The 22,439-nt window shown below is 48.9% G+C and overlaps 1 protein-coding gene across 3 annotated transcripts in view; it reads right to left on the reverse strand.

The window, feature by feature from the left end:
- Tenm4 (teneurin transmembrane protein 4) overlaps positions 1-22,439 on the reverse strand; it is a 567,737-nt gene that overhangs the window by 78,327 nt on the left and 466,971 nt on the right. For all 3 annotated transcript variants that reach the window (XM_048361201.1, XM_048361200.1, XM_048361199.1), the window contains 2 exons: positions 19,686-19,832; positions 5,717-5,933 (listed from right to left, as the gene is read on the reverse strand). In XM_048361201.1, the coding sequence (XP_048217158.1) occupies positions 5,717-5,933; positions 19,686-19,832 (364 nt within the window). The remainder of the gene's footprint in view (positions 1-5,716; positions 5,934-19,685; positions 19,833-22,439) is intronic.

Consider the following 22,439-nt stretch of genomic DNA (forward strand, 5'->3'; position numbering starts at 1 on the left):
TATTCAATGTCCATGTGTGAAAATGGGACCAGGTAAATGGAAGGGATGGGTAGTGTTGGGAAAGAGAGGTAAGACAGAACGATTAACATGGATCGAGATGAATGGTACTCGTAAACTAACGTGTTGAAGTCCTTTTGTACAGCTACCTAGAGGTAATTTTTTTAAAAAAAGAGAACAAAAAAAAAAAAGCAAGCAAAAACAGAACCAATCAAAGCATACCAAAACCTTTGCTGAACACATACATCAAGTAGGCATTGGGCGAGGCTTTGGGGACACAGACGAACAGTGCTACAGTTTGGATATGAAGTGTACCCAGAGGCTCGTGCTGATGACCTTATCAGGAGGTAGTAGAAACTTCCAGAAGCGGGCTTGCGTGGACGAGGCAGGTCACTGATGTGAGTGGGGGTGGGTCCTATTTTGTCAAAAGTCTGTCCTCCGTCTCGCTCTGCTTCCTGGCTGGCTGCGATGACCAGTCGGCTCTGCCTCATGCTCTTGCCGCCACGTGCGCATGCTTCTCCCCGGGCCGCGGCAATGAGCAAGCCGACTGAAGACTGAAGCCAGGAGCCGAGATGGATCTTCCTACTTTGCAGGTCGTTCTTCGGGCAACAAAAACCCAGTGCTACAGCCAGGGTCTCTGAAGTGATACAGGCCTTCCTCACGGAAGCCACGCAGCAGCAGCACCTCTGCCTCCGGGCTGAGCCACTAGAGTCCAGCCCCAGCTCGCGGGGCTCGGCTGGAGCCGCCAAGCTGGAGAGGCTCTGGGTTCCATCCCTCCTCCCGATGGCCCCTGCTCCGTCAGGTCGCCTCGGGCACCAGCGGGGGCACCCTGCGGAAGCACGAGGACCCCGGAACTCCTGGTGTCACGTGTCGCTTTGAAGACCCTCCTGCTTCATGGTCCCAGGCCTGGGGGTGGCTCGGACCCCATCGGGCTGGCTTTCGCCACTGGAGAGGGGCTGGCCAGTCCAGGCCCAGTCTTAAAGGTCCCCGAGCCTGACGCACAGCCGAGAAGCTGCAGATGAAGCAGCTAAAATGTCTGCCGCCTGCCGCTCCCGCCCACCTTCCAAGCGCTGCCGTGTCCTTGGCGGAGGGCCTGCATTTTGAGGGCTGTTAAACAGAATCCCAGATAAACGGTTCGAATTGTGGTAGGACGCACGGGAAGCGGGAGGATGTGGGGGTCATCTGTTAGTAACAACACTGTTGTGGGGTGGTTTTTGTTGTTGTTGTTGTATTTCGTTTTGTTTGGTTTTGGTTTTGGTTGGTGCTGGGGATTGAACCAGGCCTTGCACATGTTAGGCAAGCATTCCATGTCTTCAGGCACACACTCAGCCCTTTCTCGTGTTTTGTTCTGGAGATAAGGTCTTACTAACTTTTCTTTGGGATGGCCTTGAACTCCAGATCCTCCTTTCTACCCCTCCTGAGTAGCTTGGATTACAAATGTGTACCACCACCATTGGCAAAGCACAGTTTTTTTTAAATTATCCCTACACACAGTCATTTGGTCAGTTTGGCTGCCTCTTAGCAATTCTACCGTCTCTGGGGGGGTGCCATTGGATTGCTCTCTAACAAGGATACCTGCTGACGGCTGGCTGGCAAGAAGACAGCCTTCTTCCTCCCTCAATAATGATCCGACGGTCTGAGCCTGGCTCCCCCCTGGATAGCTGGGTACGAGATCACTCAGCCTTCTGGACATGTGGTTTAATAAGGTGAGTTGTGTCTGTCGCCTTCTCTAAGTCAGTCCTCTGCACCCAACTCCAACACTTTGGAATTGTTCACGACATAGAAACTGCCTTGGAAAATAAAGAATTGGGAAGAAGGAAGTGAGGGGGTGAAGAACAGGAAAGGAGGGAGAGAAAAGCAGCATCCTGAGGAAGCAAGTTCCTCTCCACCTTCGCTTCTAATTAAGGATGAGGAGCTAGATGCTCTGGTCCTGTTGTGGTACTGGAGTTTAAATTCATGGCTTCATTTGCTTTAAAATGCTCCACCACTGAAGGCAGTGGTAGAATCTCATGCTTTTTGCCTGAGGCTGGTCTCAGGCCATGATCCTTCTACCTGTCTCTCACTTGGCGGGGACTATAGACATGTCCATCATGACTGGCTTAGTTGATGAGATTGAGTGTTGTTAATACTACGCCCAGGCTGACCTCAAATCCTCCTCCTTCCGGTCTCTGCCTCCTGAGTACTTGTGACCACAGGCATGAGTCATAATATCTTGCCCCATGTTGAGCCATATGCATTTTTCTTTCATTTAATTTTTATGGCAACTTTGCAACCTAGAATCATCATCAGCTCAGTCTCATAGAGGGGACTGGGGTTTCATAGCTTAAGGAATTTTCCCAAGATCACATAGGCAGAAAGTGACGAAACAGCCTTTCAATCCAGGTCTATGAGTTCCAGCCTTGTGCTATTTTTTCTCCTGTAATGTGCTGCTGTTATATGGGCCATCTGATCACTTGCTATGTAACTGTTTTAGATGCTTTATTTTAGTCACTCCTATAGCGTTTAAGAAACAGTTGATATTATCACCAATTAGGAACTGGAAACACCTGCACATAAGTTACATCATTCCCCCGGGACTGCAGGTGACTATTGCAATGTAAAGTCAGTACTGGAACTCTGAGCCCTTCCCCAGGACTGCACTCCCACAGGAGAGGAAATGACCTCACTTTATCCCAGCGGTACAGAACAAGCACCGCACAGATCAAGAATGCCAAGTTGGAAGTTGGGCACTGGTGGCTCACGCAGAGATTCCTAGATCTCAGAAGACTGAGATCTGAAGGGTAACAGTTCAAGACCAGCCCTGTTACTTAAAAAAAAAAAAAGCAAGACTGGAGATGTGCCAGAGTGTCAGCACAGTAAGCCCTAGGTCCTGAGTTCAAACCCCAGTATTAAAAAAGAAAGAATGCCAAGTCTGTAGTCTACCAGGATGGGTGCCTATGATTCTATATGACTAATCATTTAGCTTATTTTGCAGAGGACTCTGTTTAGGGGGTGGTAGTGTTGGACAGCTGTTTCTTTTGAATCTAGATCAGCGAGGAACAGGGATATGACGATGCAGGCAAATGTTAGGTAACAGGAATCGCACAGTTACATTTTGGAAGCCACCATTACCTATTCATTTGTACAACAAATAGTATATTGCAAGCCCCTCTCTGAGGTTTTCCAGGTTTGGAGAGATGAATGGTTCCCACTTTCAACGTGTATGTAATTTAACAGAAGGTGATGATACATAAACAGCCATCGAGGAGCCGACTTTTCCTTTTGCTACTTATATATGTTTGTCTTTGTTGTTGTTGTTCCCATACTGGGGCTTGAACTCAGGGCCTGGAGGCTGTTGCTGAGCTTTTTTGCTCAAGGCTGATATTCTACCATTTGAGCCACACCCCCATTCTACCTTTTTGTTGATTAATTGGAAGTAAGAGTACCATAGAGTTTCCTGCTGAGGCTGGCTTCAAACCTCGGCCTTCAGATCCCAGCCTTCTGAGTAGCTAGCACTATAGGCGGGAGCCACCGGCACCCACCCGGCTTGACACGCACCTGGAGGAGGATTTTCAGCAGGCGATTTAACCTTGCTGGACTCCGGATCCCCAGTATAAAATTAAGAAAGATAGATAATCCTTCCATCTCTCCTCCTTCATTTTCTTTCTCCTTCTCTCACTCCCCGCTCCTCGTCTTTTCTCCCTTCTATTTCTTCATCCTTCAAGGCGATTTGCGTGTCATGGGCGATTCTTAAGGAATAGGATGAGGAAGACACAGGGCCTCCCTGGAGGACTCGGCCCGGACGGGTTCCCAGCCACAGGACTCACGTGACCCCCGCACTGGTCCAGAGCGGCGTGTCCAGGCGTGAGCGAGCCGAGGTGCGAAGCGCAGCCTGGCCCTCCCGAGCCTGCGCGGCCCGCTACCCGGCACGGGCTTCGAGACCTCCCCCTCGCCTCCCTGAAGGAGCGGCGGGCCCGCGGAAGCAGGAGCACCGAGATGCCGCTGGAGGCCCTCCGGACCCACGCCTTGGGGCACCAGGCTGAGTAAGTGACGGGGGTGACACCCGGGGATGGCGTCCCTACCCGCACGGTCAAGGCACCCCGCACGCCGACCCCACGGCTGTCATCTGTAGCTGATGGTGAACGGCAGGAATACCATGCATACCACTCACGGATTAAAAGAACTCACACCAGGAGAAGGCCTACAAATGCCCCCCTCGCCCCCCTTCCCCCCTGAGGACAAGACCCCTGCACTGAAGTGGGACACACAGAAGGCACACCGTCAGTGACGCTGAATTCACAGCGCCACACCTAAGAAGCACTGGGAGACATTCAGACAGAATTATTATAAATCTTTCTCCTTGGATGCCTTGTCCTGGTCCTCTGCCTGACCTGGGGAACAGAGAACAGGGCGCCATCTTGCTCTGGCTCCTGTACCCCATTATCTCCCAGGTCTTTGTGTAGCTATCCTCTCTTCCTTTGCTTACAAAGTTCAGTCTCATGCCCACCCACCCCCCCCCCCGCCCCCAGGCCCTGCACTTGGGGCCCTCTACCACTTGAACTACACTCCTAGCACAGTTTGCTCTTGAGGTGAAATCATGGTAACTTTGCCCAGGCTGGGCTCCAACTATTCAACCTCCCGTTTCTGCCTCCGGAGTTGGCTGGACATTACACGAGAGGTGCCACCATGCCTAGTCTTCATCTTTAAGAATTGGACTTTTTCTCCTAGGGATTGAACCCAGAGCCTTGTACTTGTTAAGGAAGTGGTTCTGCCACTTGAGCCACACCTCTAGCCCTTTGGTCTGCATTTTCATTTTGATGCAGGGACTAAGTTTGCCTGGGTTGGCCTCAAACCTTCAGTGTTCCAGATGCCGGCAAGTGCTGTCACAAATAGCTAAGACTCGGTTCTTAAGTCGTGGCCTTCCTCCAACCCAGGAGTTTCTCCTGTGTGTCCCACAGGGTGCCGGGTGCATATTTGTGTCCCAGCACACCGTGACTCTCCCTGATTCGCTCTCCAAGAGATACTGGGTGACCACAGGCAGAGACTCCCAGGGCTCCAGCACTGGCTATGGTACAGAGCAGAGCTTGCTAAGAATTGTTAGTGGCTCATGCTTGCTATCCTGGCTACTCAGGAGGCTGAGATCTGAGGATCGTGCCTCTAAGACAGCCTGGGCTGGAAAGTCAGTTAAACTAAAAAAAATTAGGAGGAGGAGGAGGAGGAGGAGGAGGAGGAGGAGGAGGAGGAGGAGGAGGAGGAGGAGGAGGAGGAGGAGGAGGCGGCAGCAGCGGCAGCAGCATCTGTGCAATGGATGTCCCAGCTGCGTGGACATGTGGCCTGAGGTGCAATAATGACCCCCATTCCCATCCCTGCAAAGTCTTCTGGAAGTCAGTCTTGAGGGAGCAGAATGCCAAAGCCCTTCAGCTCATCTGTAGGCGGCAGGATCAGGAAGGGCTGCCTGCAAAGTGGCTATTGATCCAAGATTCCCCTTGGACCTTTGATTTTTTTTCTCCCCACTCCCTCCATCCATCACCCAGTGAGAGCAGCATCACTGTGCTCATAAAAATTCTGAGCGCCGTGGATAGCAGTTCTCCCCACATAGGCTCCGTGGCTGTTTCTCAGCCTCCGGGGACATCAGACACTTCTGAGGCCCCCCTCTGGCCTCCTCCCAGCCAGATGTAGCCCCAGGGGTGACCTGGCTGTTCTAGAGAGCTGCGGCTGTCGCAGCGGCCCGTGGACTCACCCTCCATCAAAGGGGTTCTCTGCAGGGATGCTGTGGGTGCTGTCCCTGCCCACCAGGAACTTGATTCGATCATAGAAGGACTGGAGGCTTTGCTGGAACACAGGGGCTTGCATGTGCTGGGTGATGTCCAGAGGGTCTGGGGAGCCCAGGCACAGTGAGTTGGAGTGACAGAGGGGCTGGAGGCAGCAGTCAGGGTCCATGCAGTCCACCAAGCCATCTGCAGGGTGACAGAGCATATGGTGCATGTAGCCACGTTCAACGAGCCATGTTTGCCCACCATGCACCCAGCCACTTCCTTCCTGTTTGACACTGCAGTACGCTGACCTTGGCCGAGCACCGTGGCGATGCAGGTGTTTCAGATCTGGCCCTAGAACCATCCGTCTAATAGGTGAGACAGATTAAGCAGGGTTTTTCTCTTCCAAGGAGACAGCAGGCACAGAGCCTAGGAAGGCCCAGAGGTGAGAGAACACCTGGACACCTGACCTGAGCATCTGCGCGGAGCAGTAACCATGGAAACCAGAGAGGCAGGTTTTGAGAGCCACTGAGGAGGTGAAACCCTAAGACCTGGTGCCCCGGTGGCTCTGGGAGTAGGAAAGAGAAGAAAGAGGGGTGGGCATGGGGACCCCATTCCTTTAGCATCTCTCCCGGCTTCCCTGAGGCATGTGGCCTGAGGGACAGCGTTCAGCCTCTGCCTCCCGCGAGTCACCATTGGCCCCAATTCTCTTTACCCCAGGCGTGCATTCCAGACGGAGCCCAAACCCCGGCTTTGCTGTTCAGTAAGTTGTGTGATGCGGGACAACCCCCCCTCATGCACTCCAGTCCCACATCTGTTCTGGTCATTTCTGTTTACCCTCAGCGCTTTCCAGACATGTTTAAAACAGGAGCCAGGCACCGGTGGCTCACACTTTCAACCTTAGCTACTCAGGAGGGTGGCATCTGAGGACTGTGGTTCAAAGACAGCCTGGGCAGGAAAGTCAATGAGACTCTTGCCTTCAATTAACTTACCCCCCACAAAAAAAGCTGGAAATGGAGCTCTTGCTCAAGTACTACAGCATTAGCCTTCAGGGGGAAAGAAAAGCTCAGGGACAGAATTCAGGTCCTGAGTTCAAGCTCTAGGACTTGCACAAAACCAAACCAAACCATGAATGCTAAGTAAACCAAAAAAAAGAATCGATAAAATGAATAAAATGCTAGTCCATAAGAGTCAGAAAACCTCTATTTTCAGGCAATCCCATTAAGTAATGTGGCGTGATGTAAAGATCATGAGATTGAGAGACTGAAGTTCAACTCCTAGTCTTACTCCTAAGACTGACCTTGACCGGTTCCTGTACTTAAATCTCCCTGACTCGCAGAGCTCTCATCAATACTACGAGAGTCACTCCCAACAGCCTTGCCTCGATTCCGTCTCTGTGAGTTGTCCGTATGGAGGGCATCCCCCAGAGTACAGCACAGACACGGCCCTGGTTCTCCACACTAGTTACGTGGCCTCAGGCAAGCTACCTAAGCTGCTCTGGAATCCAGTTACACAAACCGGGGATCCCTTGTGTTCCTCTCCCATTTCTGCACGATGCCCAAGAGCTTGTTGCTCCCTTGAAGGTGGTGCAATAATGAGTACAACTTCCAGAGCCAGACTATCTGGGGTCAGACAGGGGCTATGAAACGTACTACTGTTTAACCTTGGACAAGTCACTTGGCCTCTGATGTCTCTCTCTCTCTCTCTCTCTCTCTCTCCCTCTCTCCTTTCTCTTTCTCCCTTGTCTTTCCTTTCCTCTTTCCTTCCCTCCCCCCACCCCCCTGTACTGAGATTTGAACTTAGGGCTTTCAGCGTTTTAGTTCGGTGCTCTACCACACAAGCCATGACTCCAGCCCTCTTTGAGGTTATTGTTGAGGTAGGGTCTTGCTTTTTTGCTTGGGCCAGACTAGACTGTCATCCTGTTTATGCTGCCCCTTTATAGGTAGGATGAGAGCTGGTGTACAACCGTGCCCATCTTTTTCTGATGAAACTGGAGGTGGGGGGTGGGTGGGTCATAACTTTGTTTTGGCCTGGGTCAGTCTGAGATTACAGGAATGAGCCACAGGTGCCTGGATTGCTACTTATACCTCTTAAAGGGGAAATAATAAGAGGCAATGTCATATAAATCTTTGTAATGTAATAAAAAAATGTAAGGGGTGACATTCATTAGATACATTGTACTCACAACCAGACATGTTGAATTGAAACCCCTTTGTACAACTACTTGAGGACAACAACAACGATGTAGCAACATAGTGCTATATCCCCAAATGTAGTGCAGTTTCTGACACATGGTAATTACTAAGGGGCTGTTTTCTTTCCTGATCCTAAACCTAGACAAAAAGGCTCTTTGTCCTTTGCTCACCCGGAAGAGTGGTCCTGACTTCCTACCTGCAGCATTGTCCTGGCTGTAGCTTGGAGCTCTGGTCTCGGTTCTCAAGTGCAACTGTCTAGCAAAGTGCCTGTCGTCTCCCACAGACAGCTGGTCTACCACACACTCGCGCTCTGCCCCTGCCAGACATTGCTCAAACACATAATTACAGCCTAAGCAGAGGGTTATTTGCATTCTGGTATTGATGTTCACATGACAGATTCTGCTCTGCATCCATAACTCTGCTGAAAGGCTCCATTTTTCAATCCCAGAGAGCAGCAACGATGACCATTAAATCACCCAGCACAATTGAAGGGCCGTGAAAAGTCATGGCTAATTTGAAATTTTATTAGCTTTTGCCTGCTCTTGTTTACCACCAAAGCCGTCCCTGAAAGCCCGTCTTTTATTCCCTCTCCCTTTTCAGTACTTTGGTTTGAACTCGTGGACTTGGGCTTCCCAGGCAGGTGTTGTATCCCTTGCGCCATACTTGTGGCCCTCTTTTTCTTTATTTGGTGCAGGTCAGACTGGCCCACCACTCTCATGTTTACGCCTCTCTACTTCTCACATGGATACGGGGACGGGGCATACCACGACACCCAGCTTATTATTGGTTGAGATGGGTTCTTGTTCATTTTTGTCCAGGCTGGATTTGAACATTTGTCCTTCTGATCTCCATCTCTGGAGTAGCCACCATACCTAGTTGTCTGGCATTCTCTTTTAAGACATCCTGTTTTGTGGTACCTGGCAAGAACCGAGAGGGAGGCATGCCTATTCTAGGACCTTGGGCAAGGTGATCCAGAAATGGTGGTGCTCTCATGAATATCTGCATTAAACTCACGGTGATGGGGAGCCATCATGGTGACTGGGTCCGGATATCATGCTAAACCCTTTACGAGGATGAGGCCTTTGGATTCTCCCACCCAGTGAGCTCGCTTCTGTTGCTATCCTCGCTTCAGAGAGAAGACACCGGAGGCTCACAATGGTGAGGTAAGATGGAGGTCCTGTGGACCTCACCGAGGGCTCTGACACAGGGTGTAACTCCGCCCGTGCTGAGGTCTAGATGGTTCTGTGAGTGACTCTGCAGAGATTCTTGGAAACAAGTTCATACGTGGTGATCATGAACACTGTTTCTGTGCTACGTGCATGGAAGAACGAGCCAAGCTTAATCAAATAGCCTGAACTGCGAGAAAACGAGAGAAGAGGGGACACTATTCTCATTACCTGACTTAGGTAACTGTAACCCCTCAATACATCACTTTTTCAAGGAAAAGACTGGATGTGGATCTGATTTTCATAAGAGTGGAAAGAATGCATGGATTGCTTCCCCTCTCCAAACCTCAGATTCTTCATATGCCTACTTAGCTAGGCAAAGTAAGATAGCTCAAGTCCTTAGGCGTGTGAATCTGTTCTTGTAGCCAGGTCTGCACAAAGCTTCCCTTGAGCTTCTTGACACAACGAGACAAAGATTTTCCCAGAGACCTTTGAGACGGACAATGTTGCATGTAGCCTGAATGTACCCTATGCCAGAATACCATGGGTCCTTTATTTAGGATTCATACCTTTCAGGAGTTCTAGAAAGTTCTTTTATAAGCTATTTTTCATCTAGTCTTTTCTTTAGGGATCCTATTAAACGCTTTAAGAACTTTGTCTTATCTTTGACGTCTCTAATTTCTTCCTCATTTTGTATCTCTCTATTATTTGTGTCCCATTCTGACTTACTAACTCAGATTTCTATTCCACTTCACTTATTTCCCCTTCCTTTGTGTCTGATCTGTGGTTTAATTTGCCCTTTGGGTCATTAATTTAAATGACCATACTTTGAGTTTCTAGATAGTCTCTTTGGGACTTCACAAAATTTACCAGTTTCTTTCTCACTGTCTTTTGTTCCATCCTTATAGTTTTATACATTGCTTTATCTCTCTAGTTATATAAAAACTTGTCAGTTGCTCTCAGATGAACTTCTTGGGAGTGACAATCCTTTTGGATGCTGGGGTTGTGAACTGTAGCCTGCGAGTTCGGTGGTTCTGACTGTGAACTCCAGGGCACTTTGCCTTTTGTTACATGGGATTTTTTGTGGTTGAAATGACTATATCCACAGTGGTGCTTGTTTACTTCTGCCTGGTACTCCAGGGGTGTCCTTGGTCAGTAGCTGCTTTCCAGGTATAATTTCTTAGCCTGGTGTTCAAAGCTAAGTATGGTATGTGTACAAGTTTGGGTTTCAAGACCTTTGTTGTGTAAGTTCCATCTCCCCCTACTTCCTCCCCACTCCTCAACACCAGGGCAGAGCCCCTCAGTGCCTACACCTGGTCTTCAGTCCCGGGCTTTGAGGGTCCCTGTTTTCAGCAAGGCCTCCCACTGTCACAGGCTCTGGGCTGGCTGATCTGGCTCTAAGTTTCACGTTGCTTCTGGGATCCAGGGCCCCCAAGGTTCCCTCCTTCCTTCTTGGTTAGGCACTGCACAGAAATCATTTTGTACATGGTAGTCCGAAGGTCTTTGTAATGGACCTAACTGACCATTTTGCTGAATATAAACATCCCGGCAAAAGCTCTGAGCTCCAGTTCTCTCATCTGTCAAACGCATGCGCACACCGAGTTCACAGAGATGCTATGAGGCTTAGGTGAGATGAGGAAGCTGAAGCCCTTTGCCTGGTAAGGAGCAGCCTAGGCAAGTTACCTGGCAAGTGAGTTACCTGTGGGCCCTGGACTCACGCTTGTCTAGTAGGATGGATGTCCTGGTAGCAGGTGCATTGGGCCCTTCCCAGGCCCTTGCTCTGCACACACCCTCTGCAGCGTCTCTGGACCTGTATGAACTGAGATAGCTGAGCTAGAGAAAGCCAGCCGCAGTGGCCCACAAGAAAGTTAGGGGAGCGGCACTCTCAGGACTTGCAGATGGAGTTATCACACCAACTATGCTCTAACCCAGGGACCGTGAAATTATACCCTGCAAACTGTGCGTTAGAACGATGCATATCGGGCCAGGATTTCTGTCTGCTTATACCTTGCCGTGTGGACGTTTTCTAGAGATAACATTTGACAAATGTTTTTTTTTAAGCAGTAAATGTGGGTAGAACTTCCCCCAGTAGAAATGATCATATTTAAATGAGATGTCTATTTTTAAATGAGTAGGAACTGCGAAATTCTTTTCAAAGGTTGCATTTTACAGACTCAGCTTTTGTGTAAAACCCTCTCTATGTTTTAAAATGTAACCCAGGGTGGGCAGGATTGTGTCTATTACTGCTCCAGAGTAAGGCAGAATTTTGCAATTCAATTTTCCTAGGCGTAGATGACAAATTTATAAGAACTGCGCTCTGGGGACAAGAAAGTAACTTTTGGGTTTTCTCCTCAAAATAGATGTACAATTTGGGGCTTCTCTGGCTTGATTGGTTTGGAAACAGTTCTATTTTCCAAGAACCTCCAAGTTCACTAATTGTCTATTACACACAATTTGGTTGAGTTACAAATTGTCTATGTATCATAAATTGATGATTTTCATTAAGAGATCCTCATTTATCACAGCAGGGGAAAAATGAGGAAAATAGGGAGGATTTTCTTCTGTTTCCTTCAAAGTTTCAATAAAATCCTCCTAAGCCCTAACTTTTAGAAAATAACATTATCATTATTATTATTATTATTATTTTGCCAGTCCTGGGCCTTGGACTCAGGGCCTGAGTGAACACAGTCCCTGGCTTCTTTTTGCTCAAGGCTAGCACTCTGCCACTTGAGCCATAGCCCGACTTCTGGCCGCTTTCTATATATGTGGTGCTGAGGAATCGAACCCAGGGCTTCATGTATATGAGGCAAGCACTCTTGCCACTAGGCCATATTCCCAGCCCCAGAAAATAACATTATTAATTATTATTAGCCACAGGCATTTCCTTCCTCTTTGAGGTTCTGAAGCCCCTGCCACTCCTTACTCTGTGAAAGTGAAGAGGGGTAGAAGGAAACACCACAAAGTCCACTCGGGCTCCTGGGGGCAGGGTGCAGCCCAGCAGGGCCACACCCAGGAGGGCCTCGGAGGGCGAGGAGAAAGAAGGCGCAGGGAACTGAGGAGGGCATGGCCAGAATCAAAGGAAGGAACGAGATGCAAAGGAAAGGCTCATGTCTCTGGGATGCTGAAGGAAACATTCTAAAGCAGTCCATGTACCGTAGACCCTGACCTTCCAGGTCCTGGATGCTAAAACGGGGCTAGTGCCTGGAACTCCGGCTTCTGTTCTACTCACATTCCCACCTATGGTGGCCTGGCCATTTCGTCTCCTACCTTTCCTCAGGGTGTACCTTGCAGACGAGCATCCACTGACCCGGAGACCAAGTTGGAAGCAAGTTAGGGGAGGGGAGACGCCAGCTGGGAAGCCCAAAGATGGGGTCTTCCCAGGTGGTCACTCTGGCCACTCAGCTAACTTTCTCATCTATACAAATGGAGACACTGGTTTAGGGACACCTGCTAAGTAATTTACAAAGCAGAAGAGGAGCAAATCCAGTCCTTTATCATTGTCCATCCCCAGCTGTTAGGCCTAATCCACAGTCTACTCACTCTTAATATCCGTGCTTTCAATATTCTGTCTCTCCAATGCCTCCACAGGGGCTGGAACTGGCCTGTTTATTTCTATAGCTCAAAGACAAAGCATAGTGCTTTATACACTGTAAGCATCATGTTTGTGTAAAAATCAAGGAAAAGTATAGCCTCGCCCCCCAACCCAGCTCCTAGAAACAATAGGGCTTGTAAAAATTCACTGTCTTAAGAGTTTACTCTTAGCTTCTGTAACTCCATTTTGATGACTCCATGCTAGAGGGCTACACCCCAACCCGTGAGACTAATTCCTTGTAGTTTGACATTTAGAAATATATGTAGCCCTGTTCCTCTCTATCTAGGTAGCATGATCATAGTGATAGATTATAGAAATAATCATAGTAGTAGTTGTAGAAATGCCATGGAGACTGTCAGGTTGGTCCATTTATGATTGAATACTGGATTGTTTTCGCCTGCTCATGCTTGCTTAAGTTGATATTAGGGGAACATGGTAACAATTGTTAGAATAAAGTCGATATTGGGTCAGCCTGACCGCAAAATTCTGCTTCTGTAAATGACTTGCTTAATCCATTTGTGACTTGCTCTAACCCCGCCCCCCCCGTTGACCCCCTGCGTCTGTGCTACGTGACCACCTGCTGTAGAATGCATAGCTTCTGCCTTTAAAAACCCAGCCCTACGGTGGCTCAGTGCTGTTCTTTACAGTCCAGATGGTGGAGAGCAGACACTGGGCACAGCTAAATAAAGACTCCCAGCCCAGTTGACTGAGAGCTGGTGACGTTCTTGTCGTGGATGCGAGTCCTGGGTGGCCAGGATACTGCATTTCATTGAATGAATGAATGAACCAACAAATTATGAGAGGCTCCCACCTACAACAGCTCAATCATTTTGGCAGCAGGGTCTGTGGAGCAGGGGCTGTGACGGAAGCCATTCCCTGCAGGAAGAGTGAACGAGCCTGTTATATCTATCCAGCATCCGGTATGTGGCCAGCAGGCTCTGTGCTAAGCGCTGGACATGGCGGATATAAAACAGCCTTGCTCCAAAGAATTCAGCAGCGTCATCAGACAGAAGAAGCAAAGAGTTCTGGGAAACAAGGAAGGCTGAAGGGCTGCAGGATCCCCAAGGAGATCCAACTTAGGCCAGGTAGGATATTTCCTGGAAGAGAGAATACTTAAATGGAGACTAGGATGGAGACGGCTAAGCCCCCAGGAAAGGCCGCGCCGTGTTGTTTGCATGATTCTTTAAATGGATGCTTGCGTGGCAGGGCATAACAAGCCCATCCGTCTCTCCACAGGCTTACTCTTCCCTGTCTCGACAGCCCATCAGCCGACCTCATCTCGCTGCTGTCTGTAGTCTGGCCACAGGGCTGGCGGGAAGCAACATCCGGGAGGCTGTGGGGAGGGAGGGGGGGTGGCGGGCATCTCCTCTCTATGTACACATCCGAGGGAAGTTTTTGTCATTTGGCATAATAAATTCTGTGCCTTCTTTCAAAAGGCTTGCAAAAAATCTTTATCTGCTCTTTGGAACACGAGATTTTTTAAAGGTCAATTTTTCATCTCTTATCGTGAGAAGTGTGGTTTGGAGATAGTCGGAAGGGTGATCAAATTCTAGGGCTCGATGTGAGCTCGATTCCTGCCGTGGGAGACGGGGAGGAAGAGGGAGGACACAGGGCTTTGTTCTCAGTTTTCTTGAAATTTCTCCTTCCAGCCAGCATCTATCAATTGTGCGCTGCCCCCCGTGATTGTCTTTCCTGGGGCCCAGAGCATCTGAAGAGATTATCCTACCTTGAAGCTGCTTCAAGATCCTTTATCAAAAAAAAAAAAAAAAAAGGGCTGGCTGTTAAAATTCCAGTGGAGTTTTTATCCTGCCCTTCCTCTTTTCAAGCCCGGGTTCCCGCTATTCCCAGCTCTCCCGCCGGCCCACGGTGTAACTCTGGGCACGGCATCTCCCTTCACCGCGAGTTAGTGGATTTGCTGCATGAAAACATAACCTGCTTGCAAGTTGGTGGGGATGGCTCTTTAAAGGAGGACTATTATTTTCCTTTATGTGTATTTGGATTTTTTTTTTTATCATTGTCGGGTTGGACATGTAACAGCTTGGGAATATCGATTTAAATCAAGAAAATGAAAAAGGTAAAAATCCAGTACTGGATGGAAAAATATATCCCGATGATTTTATATGGATCAAAATAAGGTGCTCAGAGAGTATAACTCCAATTTTAAGAAATAATTATATATAGTAAGTTAAAGAAGTATATATGTATGAGAAATATATATATAAAGAAATATATGTATATATTTGTATATATATATACATATACATATATACTACAGTGTTGGGGATTGAGCCCATTTGAGTTATGTTCCTAGTTCTTTTGGTTTTAGTATCTTTTTAAGATAGGGTCTTGTGCTTTTGTCTGGGCTGCCCTTAGATTACAATTTTCCCACCTCTGCCTTCCAAGTACCTGGGACTACAGGTTTGTGCCACCATGCCTAGCTTACAGTACATCTTTTCATAATAAACACTGCAGGTTGTGATCGCAGGTGGAACAAACCAGGAAGGGAGCAGTCATTTGCAGGCAATGAAATTAGTGTGAGAGAAGCGGAATAACTCAGCCAAGGTCATACAGTCAGCAGATAGAGGGTGAGAGTACAGACCCGAGATCTGCTTCGTTCTAGTACTAGTGCTCGAACTCGGAGCCTCACATTCTTCTTCATTCACATTTGACACTCTGCCGCTTGAACGACGCCTCTACGCGCAGCTTTTGGCTGATTGAGTGAATATGAGTCTCTTAACTTGGTCTGCCTGGGGTGGCTCTAAACCTTGATTCTCAGATCTCAGCCTCCTGAGCAGCTAGGATTATTGGTGTGAGCACCGGTGTCTGTCACCAGACCTTATAGTTTACTTTTTGTGCTGGGTTGCCTCATAGGCACTTTGAATACAGGACCTGTAATCCTCACAGCAACCCTGTAAGGAAGGCCTTGCTATCCTTGTCCATAGTCACAGCATATGCAGATCACAGTTTCATCCTCTTTGAAATGGGCATGAGTGAACACGCTCACGGGAAAGGTCAGTGTGCATCAATAAAGTAGATATGTGTGACAACATTCATCAAGGGTTTCACACAGGGGATGATATACATAGGTCACATCTGAAAACTGGGGTATACGGAGGGGTCACGCTGAGTGGGTGAGTCAGAGCCCCAGGGTCTGCCGTGCTGGTAGCTCTTAGCACACGGTTCTTTGGAGTAAAATGTGGAGGTATACAAGATAGATAGGGTCGCCTCAACAGAGGAACAGGAGACTGGACATCACCAAGTACATGCCGGGTCTGCATACTGTTTCTAAATCTAGGGCAAGAATCATACATGAAAACAAAAACCCATAAAACTCAGCTACATTGCACAACTTTTCCCCCCATCGCAGTTCAAAAACACTGCCACCTCGTTTTTAGCGAACCCTGAAAATTCAGATTTAATTTGAAAATGGTTGCTTTAAGTCTACCAAGTGAGAAAAGAAGAGAAGAATGAGGGTTGTCAGGTAATTCGAGAGCCTTGGTGGTTTGCAGTCGAGTCTCGCATCTGAGGTCTGGGCACAGGGAAAAACCCTTAATGTGACCAGGTGTCACACAGAAAGTCCATGGCCATCTTTCCACCTAGGCCAGAATATGAGGTAACCCAGTTACTTCATTATGAGAAACGAGTAAGGGTTAATAATAGTTCCACAGTCCTCATATGTCATTGCACTGCAAACAGCTGATTGGCACTCGAGCGATGTTGCCCTCTGGTAGACTCTATGGTACTGCTTGCTACGGCTGACTTAGGCGAGTGCCCACTATGTTTCCAGGAGGAGGAGGAGAGGGCACTAGGTTCACAAGGCCACATACAACGGCTCAAAGAGTCTGGGGCCCATTGTAGGAGGTGGACACCAATTTCCTTGTCTGCAAAATGCTAGAGAGGAGAAGAAAGGATTTGAAGCCAATTTCCCTGATGGCCTTTCCCCGGTTATTACTCAATAATAAGCTCTGCTAATTCTTTCTCCAAGCTCCTAACTTAACTCATTCCAACCATGAACGACTACTTAGCAGTGGTCCACTAACCCTAGTCTCCGTCCACTCTGAAGTATGTATCTGGGACAATACTATCTCCTGCCATGGGTGAAATAAAGGAGCTTATTTCATTCTGCCTCTATTAGGGTCAGTCGTTTGGATGACAGAATCTTCCGAAGGCCTGTGGGCTTCCCGAGGGACCACACTTGCTGGTCTCCTCCACATGCCCAGAGACAGCCCCATTACGCCCTGTTGGGAGCCGGAGCCCCACACACTGGCGGAACGCAGAAGAGCTCGATGCTAAGGATGGTCTACGTGTGTGTGTGTTCCTGCAGAACTTTCCCTGCTTCTCCCTCCACTCAACCTGCTGCTGCGCAGGCAAGGCTCAGCGTGAAAGAGGCCCAGGAGCGGAAGCTCTGTCCACCTCTGGCACGATTGGTTATTTCGTTTACCCTACCACGGGAAGTGCGAAGCCTCTGTACCTTTCTCTGGTCTCCTCCAATGTACAGCCCCCCCAAAGGAAATATTCCCTCATTTTATGGATGAAAATCCAGGACCAAAGACTGTTGACAATCTTCCGTTCCCGGATGGCTGGCTGTGATGAAGGATGGGCGGTTGGATGTTCAGGGGACACGGCTCACATTACGATTCCCAAGAGGTCACCCAGGCATCTGACAGTATCAGTGGGATGAATGGAGTCTCTTCTAGTACAGCAGCAATACCAGTGTGCTGAAATCCTGTCGGTTTCTCTGTCCTTCTAGAGTATGAACTCCTCAAGGTCAAAGACTGTATCTCATTTATCTCTGGATCCCCGCTATCCAGCACAGGACCCTATGCGGTGTAGACACTCAGTTCCCATTTGCTGAGTGAGTGAATGAGCAGCTCACATCACAAAGCTTCTGGATAGCTTCACTAAAGTGTGTATGCATATGCTTATTTGAGCCCTTGACGTGCTCTGAAAATGTAGGAGGTATAAGATCTCACAAGTGGAGACTGTATTTATTTATTTTTTCTGCTTGTTCTGATTTTTTGCTTCCTGCTGGCTCATTTCTCTGAGCAGTTGGAGAAGACTTGGTTTTTCTGGGGTCTGATCAGCCCCGTTTCCTATGACAAGGAGCTCTTTCTTCCACCCAAGCAACACGGCTTGGAGCTACTGTGGATACAGGCCCCATGTAAACACTGGCGAGCTCCAGTACTGAAGCACGGCAAACGGGACTTACACTGGTGTTGCAGTTCAGGGGGAGAAACGAACCACTCGGTTCTAGCACCCCACTCTTGCATGTGTATTGCAGGGGAGTGTGCTATCTGTCCCTATATCCCAACAACATTCTTTTAGCTGCACAGATGTTCAACAGCTTCTTGAAGGCTTTGGCCAAGTTCTGGACAGATACCGCAGGACGGCATCTCTTTCCCACAAGGGACAAACACTATCGCTCTTTACCTTGCCTGAAGATGGGGTTGCTCGGTGCCCTGTTCTGCTTTCGCCATGCCTTTCCCTACGATGAGCTCTCTAAACCTAAAGCCCTTTCTGTTCCAGAAAGCTCCTTCTATTAAAGTGTCACCTTCCTGACGAAGGCGTTTCTACTCCCACAGCAGACAACATATAACCCTAGAGTAGCACTCAGGACAGTCCATTAGCACTCAACCCAGCGTCTTTCTCCCTCATTTAAGTTCCTGGAGGGCAATGGCAGGATGTCCTCGTGTCTGGTCTTGGTCCCTAATGGAAGCCCCTGATGTATATGTGACACAGAATTAATACACTGTCCAAGTTTCAGACTGGTTGAGGGACATTCCAACACTGTGAGATCTCACAAAGAGAGTATGTGCTTAACCTCTCTGCCTAGCCAACGAAGCCCAACCCACTGTCTCTTTGTTGACAATTCTTCCCCGGTGGCCTGGCCCCCCTAAGATCCAGGCAGCAGGCAGAAGGAGTACAGCGTGGCTCAGACAAAGACCAGGGGTCTGGACGTCACTTCGGCTGCCAGAGCAAACTCACGGCACAGGAGCGGGGCAACCACAGTATTACGTACTTGGTTTTTCAATTCTTAAGGAACGCTGAGAGCTTAGAAGAACTTTAGGTAGGAAATTCCCAGAGGTTGGGAGGCTGCATTTCTGGCTTGGGTTGATTTCCTACTATGTACAGTATGTGAATAAGGTGTTTGGTGTAAGTCAAAAGGCACTATGCTTGCACAGACTAGGCAACTGCTAGGTCATCGTTAGAAAGGAAGGGTTAACTGTTTTTGATCTGAAAAATTATCCCTATGATTTAACTCTCCTAAGAATCCCGTGAGGTTGGTAGAATCAGCTATCTTCCATACAAGAGAAAAATGAGTGGCAATTCCATGAATATTGCAAGGAGTAGAACGGTCCTGGGTCTAACTGCTCCATTTTATAAATAGGACGAGAGAGAGAGGGGCCCTGAGACATCAAGTAGCTTCCCTAAGTATGGGCGTGAGTCAAAGCCAGAGCTGGACTTGGATTCCAGGTACCTTCCTTCTCTGATAATGAATGCTCCACAAGACGAACCCCTCCATCCTTGGGTGTTCACTGCCTAGCACTTGGGGAAATACGAAGCAGAAGCAAACACCGACAAGGACAGAGGGGGTGGAGGTCAACCACCCCTTGGTGTGCTTAGGAATCCGAGAGGCTTTGACCGCGGGCAGCTTACCCTCCCTCCCCAGAGAAAGCAACTCTGCAACTCGGGATGCAGCAGGAGACGGCCTCTTCCCGACCTCCAGGCAGCTCTGGGATCGCTTGAAGACCCTTCTTTCTCCTCCCTAGGCCAGCTGCAGGATCCCAGTGGGTTTCGTGTCTAGCTGTGACTTTTAATGAATCCAAATGGAATGGCGAGCGGCACTCACGCCTTCAGCCGCGTGCGTAGCTTTCTGCTTCTCCCCCTGCCGCCTCCCTGGACAGCTGGTGCTGAAGGCCTGTGACTCAGGAATACGCGCCCGCCCCTCTTCCTTCCTCCCCCCCTCCTGCCCCGGAAGCTGCCTACGGTGCCCGAGGCCTACCTCCATCGTTGTCTTTGCCGTCTCCACACGCGGTTTCCATGGACGTGTCACAGCCGGCCCCTCTCCAGCCCAGCTGGCAGACGCACTGCCAGCCGTTCAGGCCCAAGGTACATCTGCCGTTCCCATTGCACAGCCCCGGGCAGCCCTCTGTAAGACAGAGTGCACAGGGGTCAAGATCCGGCTGCCCTCCACCCAGTGCCGCCGCACGCACTCACGCCGGCCTACGTGACACTCCCCCGCCCCCCACCAGCCGACGGGTGCCACCGCAGCCCAGGGACACAGGACCGCGCGGAACGATGACCACCACACAGGGAAGATGACCAGGACTCACAGAGGGGAAGGGGCTTGCTGAGACTGCAGTGAGAAGGGACAGGGACAGGTCTGGAACTAATACCTTCTCCATCTCCGCCTCCACCCTCCCCCCCCCCGCCTCCCCCCCAGGTGAATGCTGAGATGCTGTCAGAAGTTGACTGAACCTGGGGTGCTTCCTGCCAGATCCTTGCTTTTGTTCTTTCTCCTGTATTCCCTCGCCCCTGGCAGCCGTCTAGAGCAAAGCCAACACCTCCCTCTTGCCCGCTTCTCTCTGCCCTCCTCCTCCTCCTCTTTCTTTCCCTTCTACTGTCCCTCAGTACGTAAGAACACGGATCTAAAGGGCTGTGTTTTTCTCATCTCTTGTTACTAGGTCGGTTTTATTGAGCCTGGTGCTTTTCCATCCTCCAATCGTGTCTTCACCATGAGGAAGGGGGCTCAGACCTTTTCCTCACCATCGTGTCTACGAGGTACTAGGAGGAGGGCTTTGTACCCAGAGGAGCTCAAGGACTGCCATGGGAGAGACAGACTCACGCTGAGTGTCAGTGTGGGCAGAGGCAGCCTCTCCGCTCACATTTTGTTCCTCTGTGCACCTGTTCACCTGCCTGTCACCTGTCAAGTGCCTTCTTGGAGCTATCGCTAGAGATAGAGAGATGAAAAGCACCTGGTGCTTATTCTTGAGAAGCAGATAACCTGTCAAAGGACACACATTTGTATTAAGAAACTCACTGTGAAGTACCTTGAGGGCAACACCAAAACCATGGCGGGCCCAAGACAGAGGTATGGCCATCTGGCATGGTGTGGGTGGCTTAACCTAGGAAGGCTGGGTGATACTTAGGTTCACTGATTCAGCTCCACCCTATGACAAGGTGCGGGTTGTGGTCCAGAAGTCTCTGTCTGAGAGCATGTTGGGTTTCATGATTTGCTTGAACTTCTCTTTTGCCACTTGGATTTCACGCAAGTCTTCCTTCAACAAAACTGCCAATACTCTTCTCTAAAGAACTACTAAACGATGCCGGTCCCCATTATGCTTTCCTTCTGCTCTCTACCCCTGAGTAGACCCAGGAAAAGATATGAGTATAAAAACACTCTATCTGCTAGAAAGCTTAAATGGCTTCAGCAATAAACGTGTGAAAATATGGTTGAAAACTGGATATTCTGCCATGATAGAGGTAGAAGGTAGTGCATCATGCTTTGTCTTTTTAAGGGCAGTACTGGATTTTGAACTCAAGGTCTTGCACTTTCAAGGCCGACACTCTACCAATTGGGCCACAATCTCAGCCCTTTTGGCTTTGGGCTATATTATATTTTAACCAGGGTCTTGCATTTACGTGTGGGCTGTCTGACAGGTCATCCTCCTATTCATGCTTCCTGTGTTGCTGAGATGATTGGTCCAAACCACATAACCAACTTGCAAGGGGCGGCTTTGAGCTGTATTTCTCTCCGTCTCTCCATCCCAAGTAGCTAGGATTACAAGCATTCGCTACCACACCCGGCATTGGCATTCTTAAATAGGACAACAAATGTGAAAGTACCCAGAATTAGACCTGGGCCAAGGTAGGCTCTTGCTGTGCAGCTGATCAATAACAGCTGAAAACCCCAGTGTTTGAAAGACTTTCGCTAGTTGGGTGTTACTCAGTGGAGAGAGGGAACATATCTTTCTTTTCCACCTGAGGTGGTCAACACAGCAGCCAGTCGACCAGAAAGCCATTTGCCAGTTCAGATCATGACAGTGTGTGGGTCAAAAGGGAGAAGCCTCACCAATGCAAACCTTGTTGAAGAGCAGGCAATAACCCACTGACATGGTCAGAGGGTTAGCATGGGGTTGCCATGCGGTGTGGTAGGCACTGTTTCAGAGGCAGAGTCAAGAAGTCTGCTAGCACACTGCTCTCCTAGGTCTGGGGAGCCTGGCCTAGTGGATACAGCATTTACCTAAAATACTGTCCTTCTGAAAACAATGACCTTGCATATCCTTACATGATGGCTATGGAACTGGTTTAATGGTCTGACTCGCTCCATTAGAATGTGAAGTCTAGAAAGGAAACTGCGACCCTGAGCCATTGCCTGAATGTAGTGGTCACTTGTCGAGCTATGCCAGTGGATGAGGCAGGAGACTAAGATTGTGGTTCCTCCTGCCTGATTGGTAAGCTGGGAAAAGTTTCCCTTAGCCTCAGTTTCCTAGTTTATAACCTGAAGGTTTAGATCTAGATGATCTATTAGGTCCTTGTAACACAACTGGCCAAGAAGAAAAGGTCAAATAAATAAGATTCAATGACCTTGTTCTTACTGTTCTTAAATTCAACAGTCTTTACTCAGCTTCTACTAGATGCTAGACCTTGTGTCAATTTGTGAGTATAAGGATATATAGCTCCATCAAAAATTCTATGTTCTGCTTTTCTATATCCTACTGGGTTCCAGGAAAGATTTAAATGGGGTCTTAGTATC

This window comes from Perognathus longimembris, chromosome 13 (assembly GCF_023159225.1).
Source record: "Perognathus longimembris pacificus isolate PPM17 chromosome 13, ASM2315922v1, whole genome shotgun sequence".
NCBI lineage: Eukaryota > Metazoa > Chordata > Mammalia > Rodentia > Heteromyidae > Perognathus > Perognathus longimembris.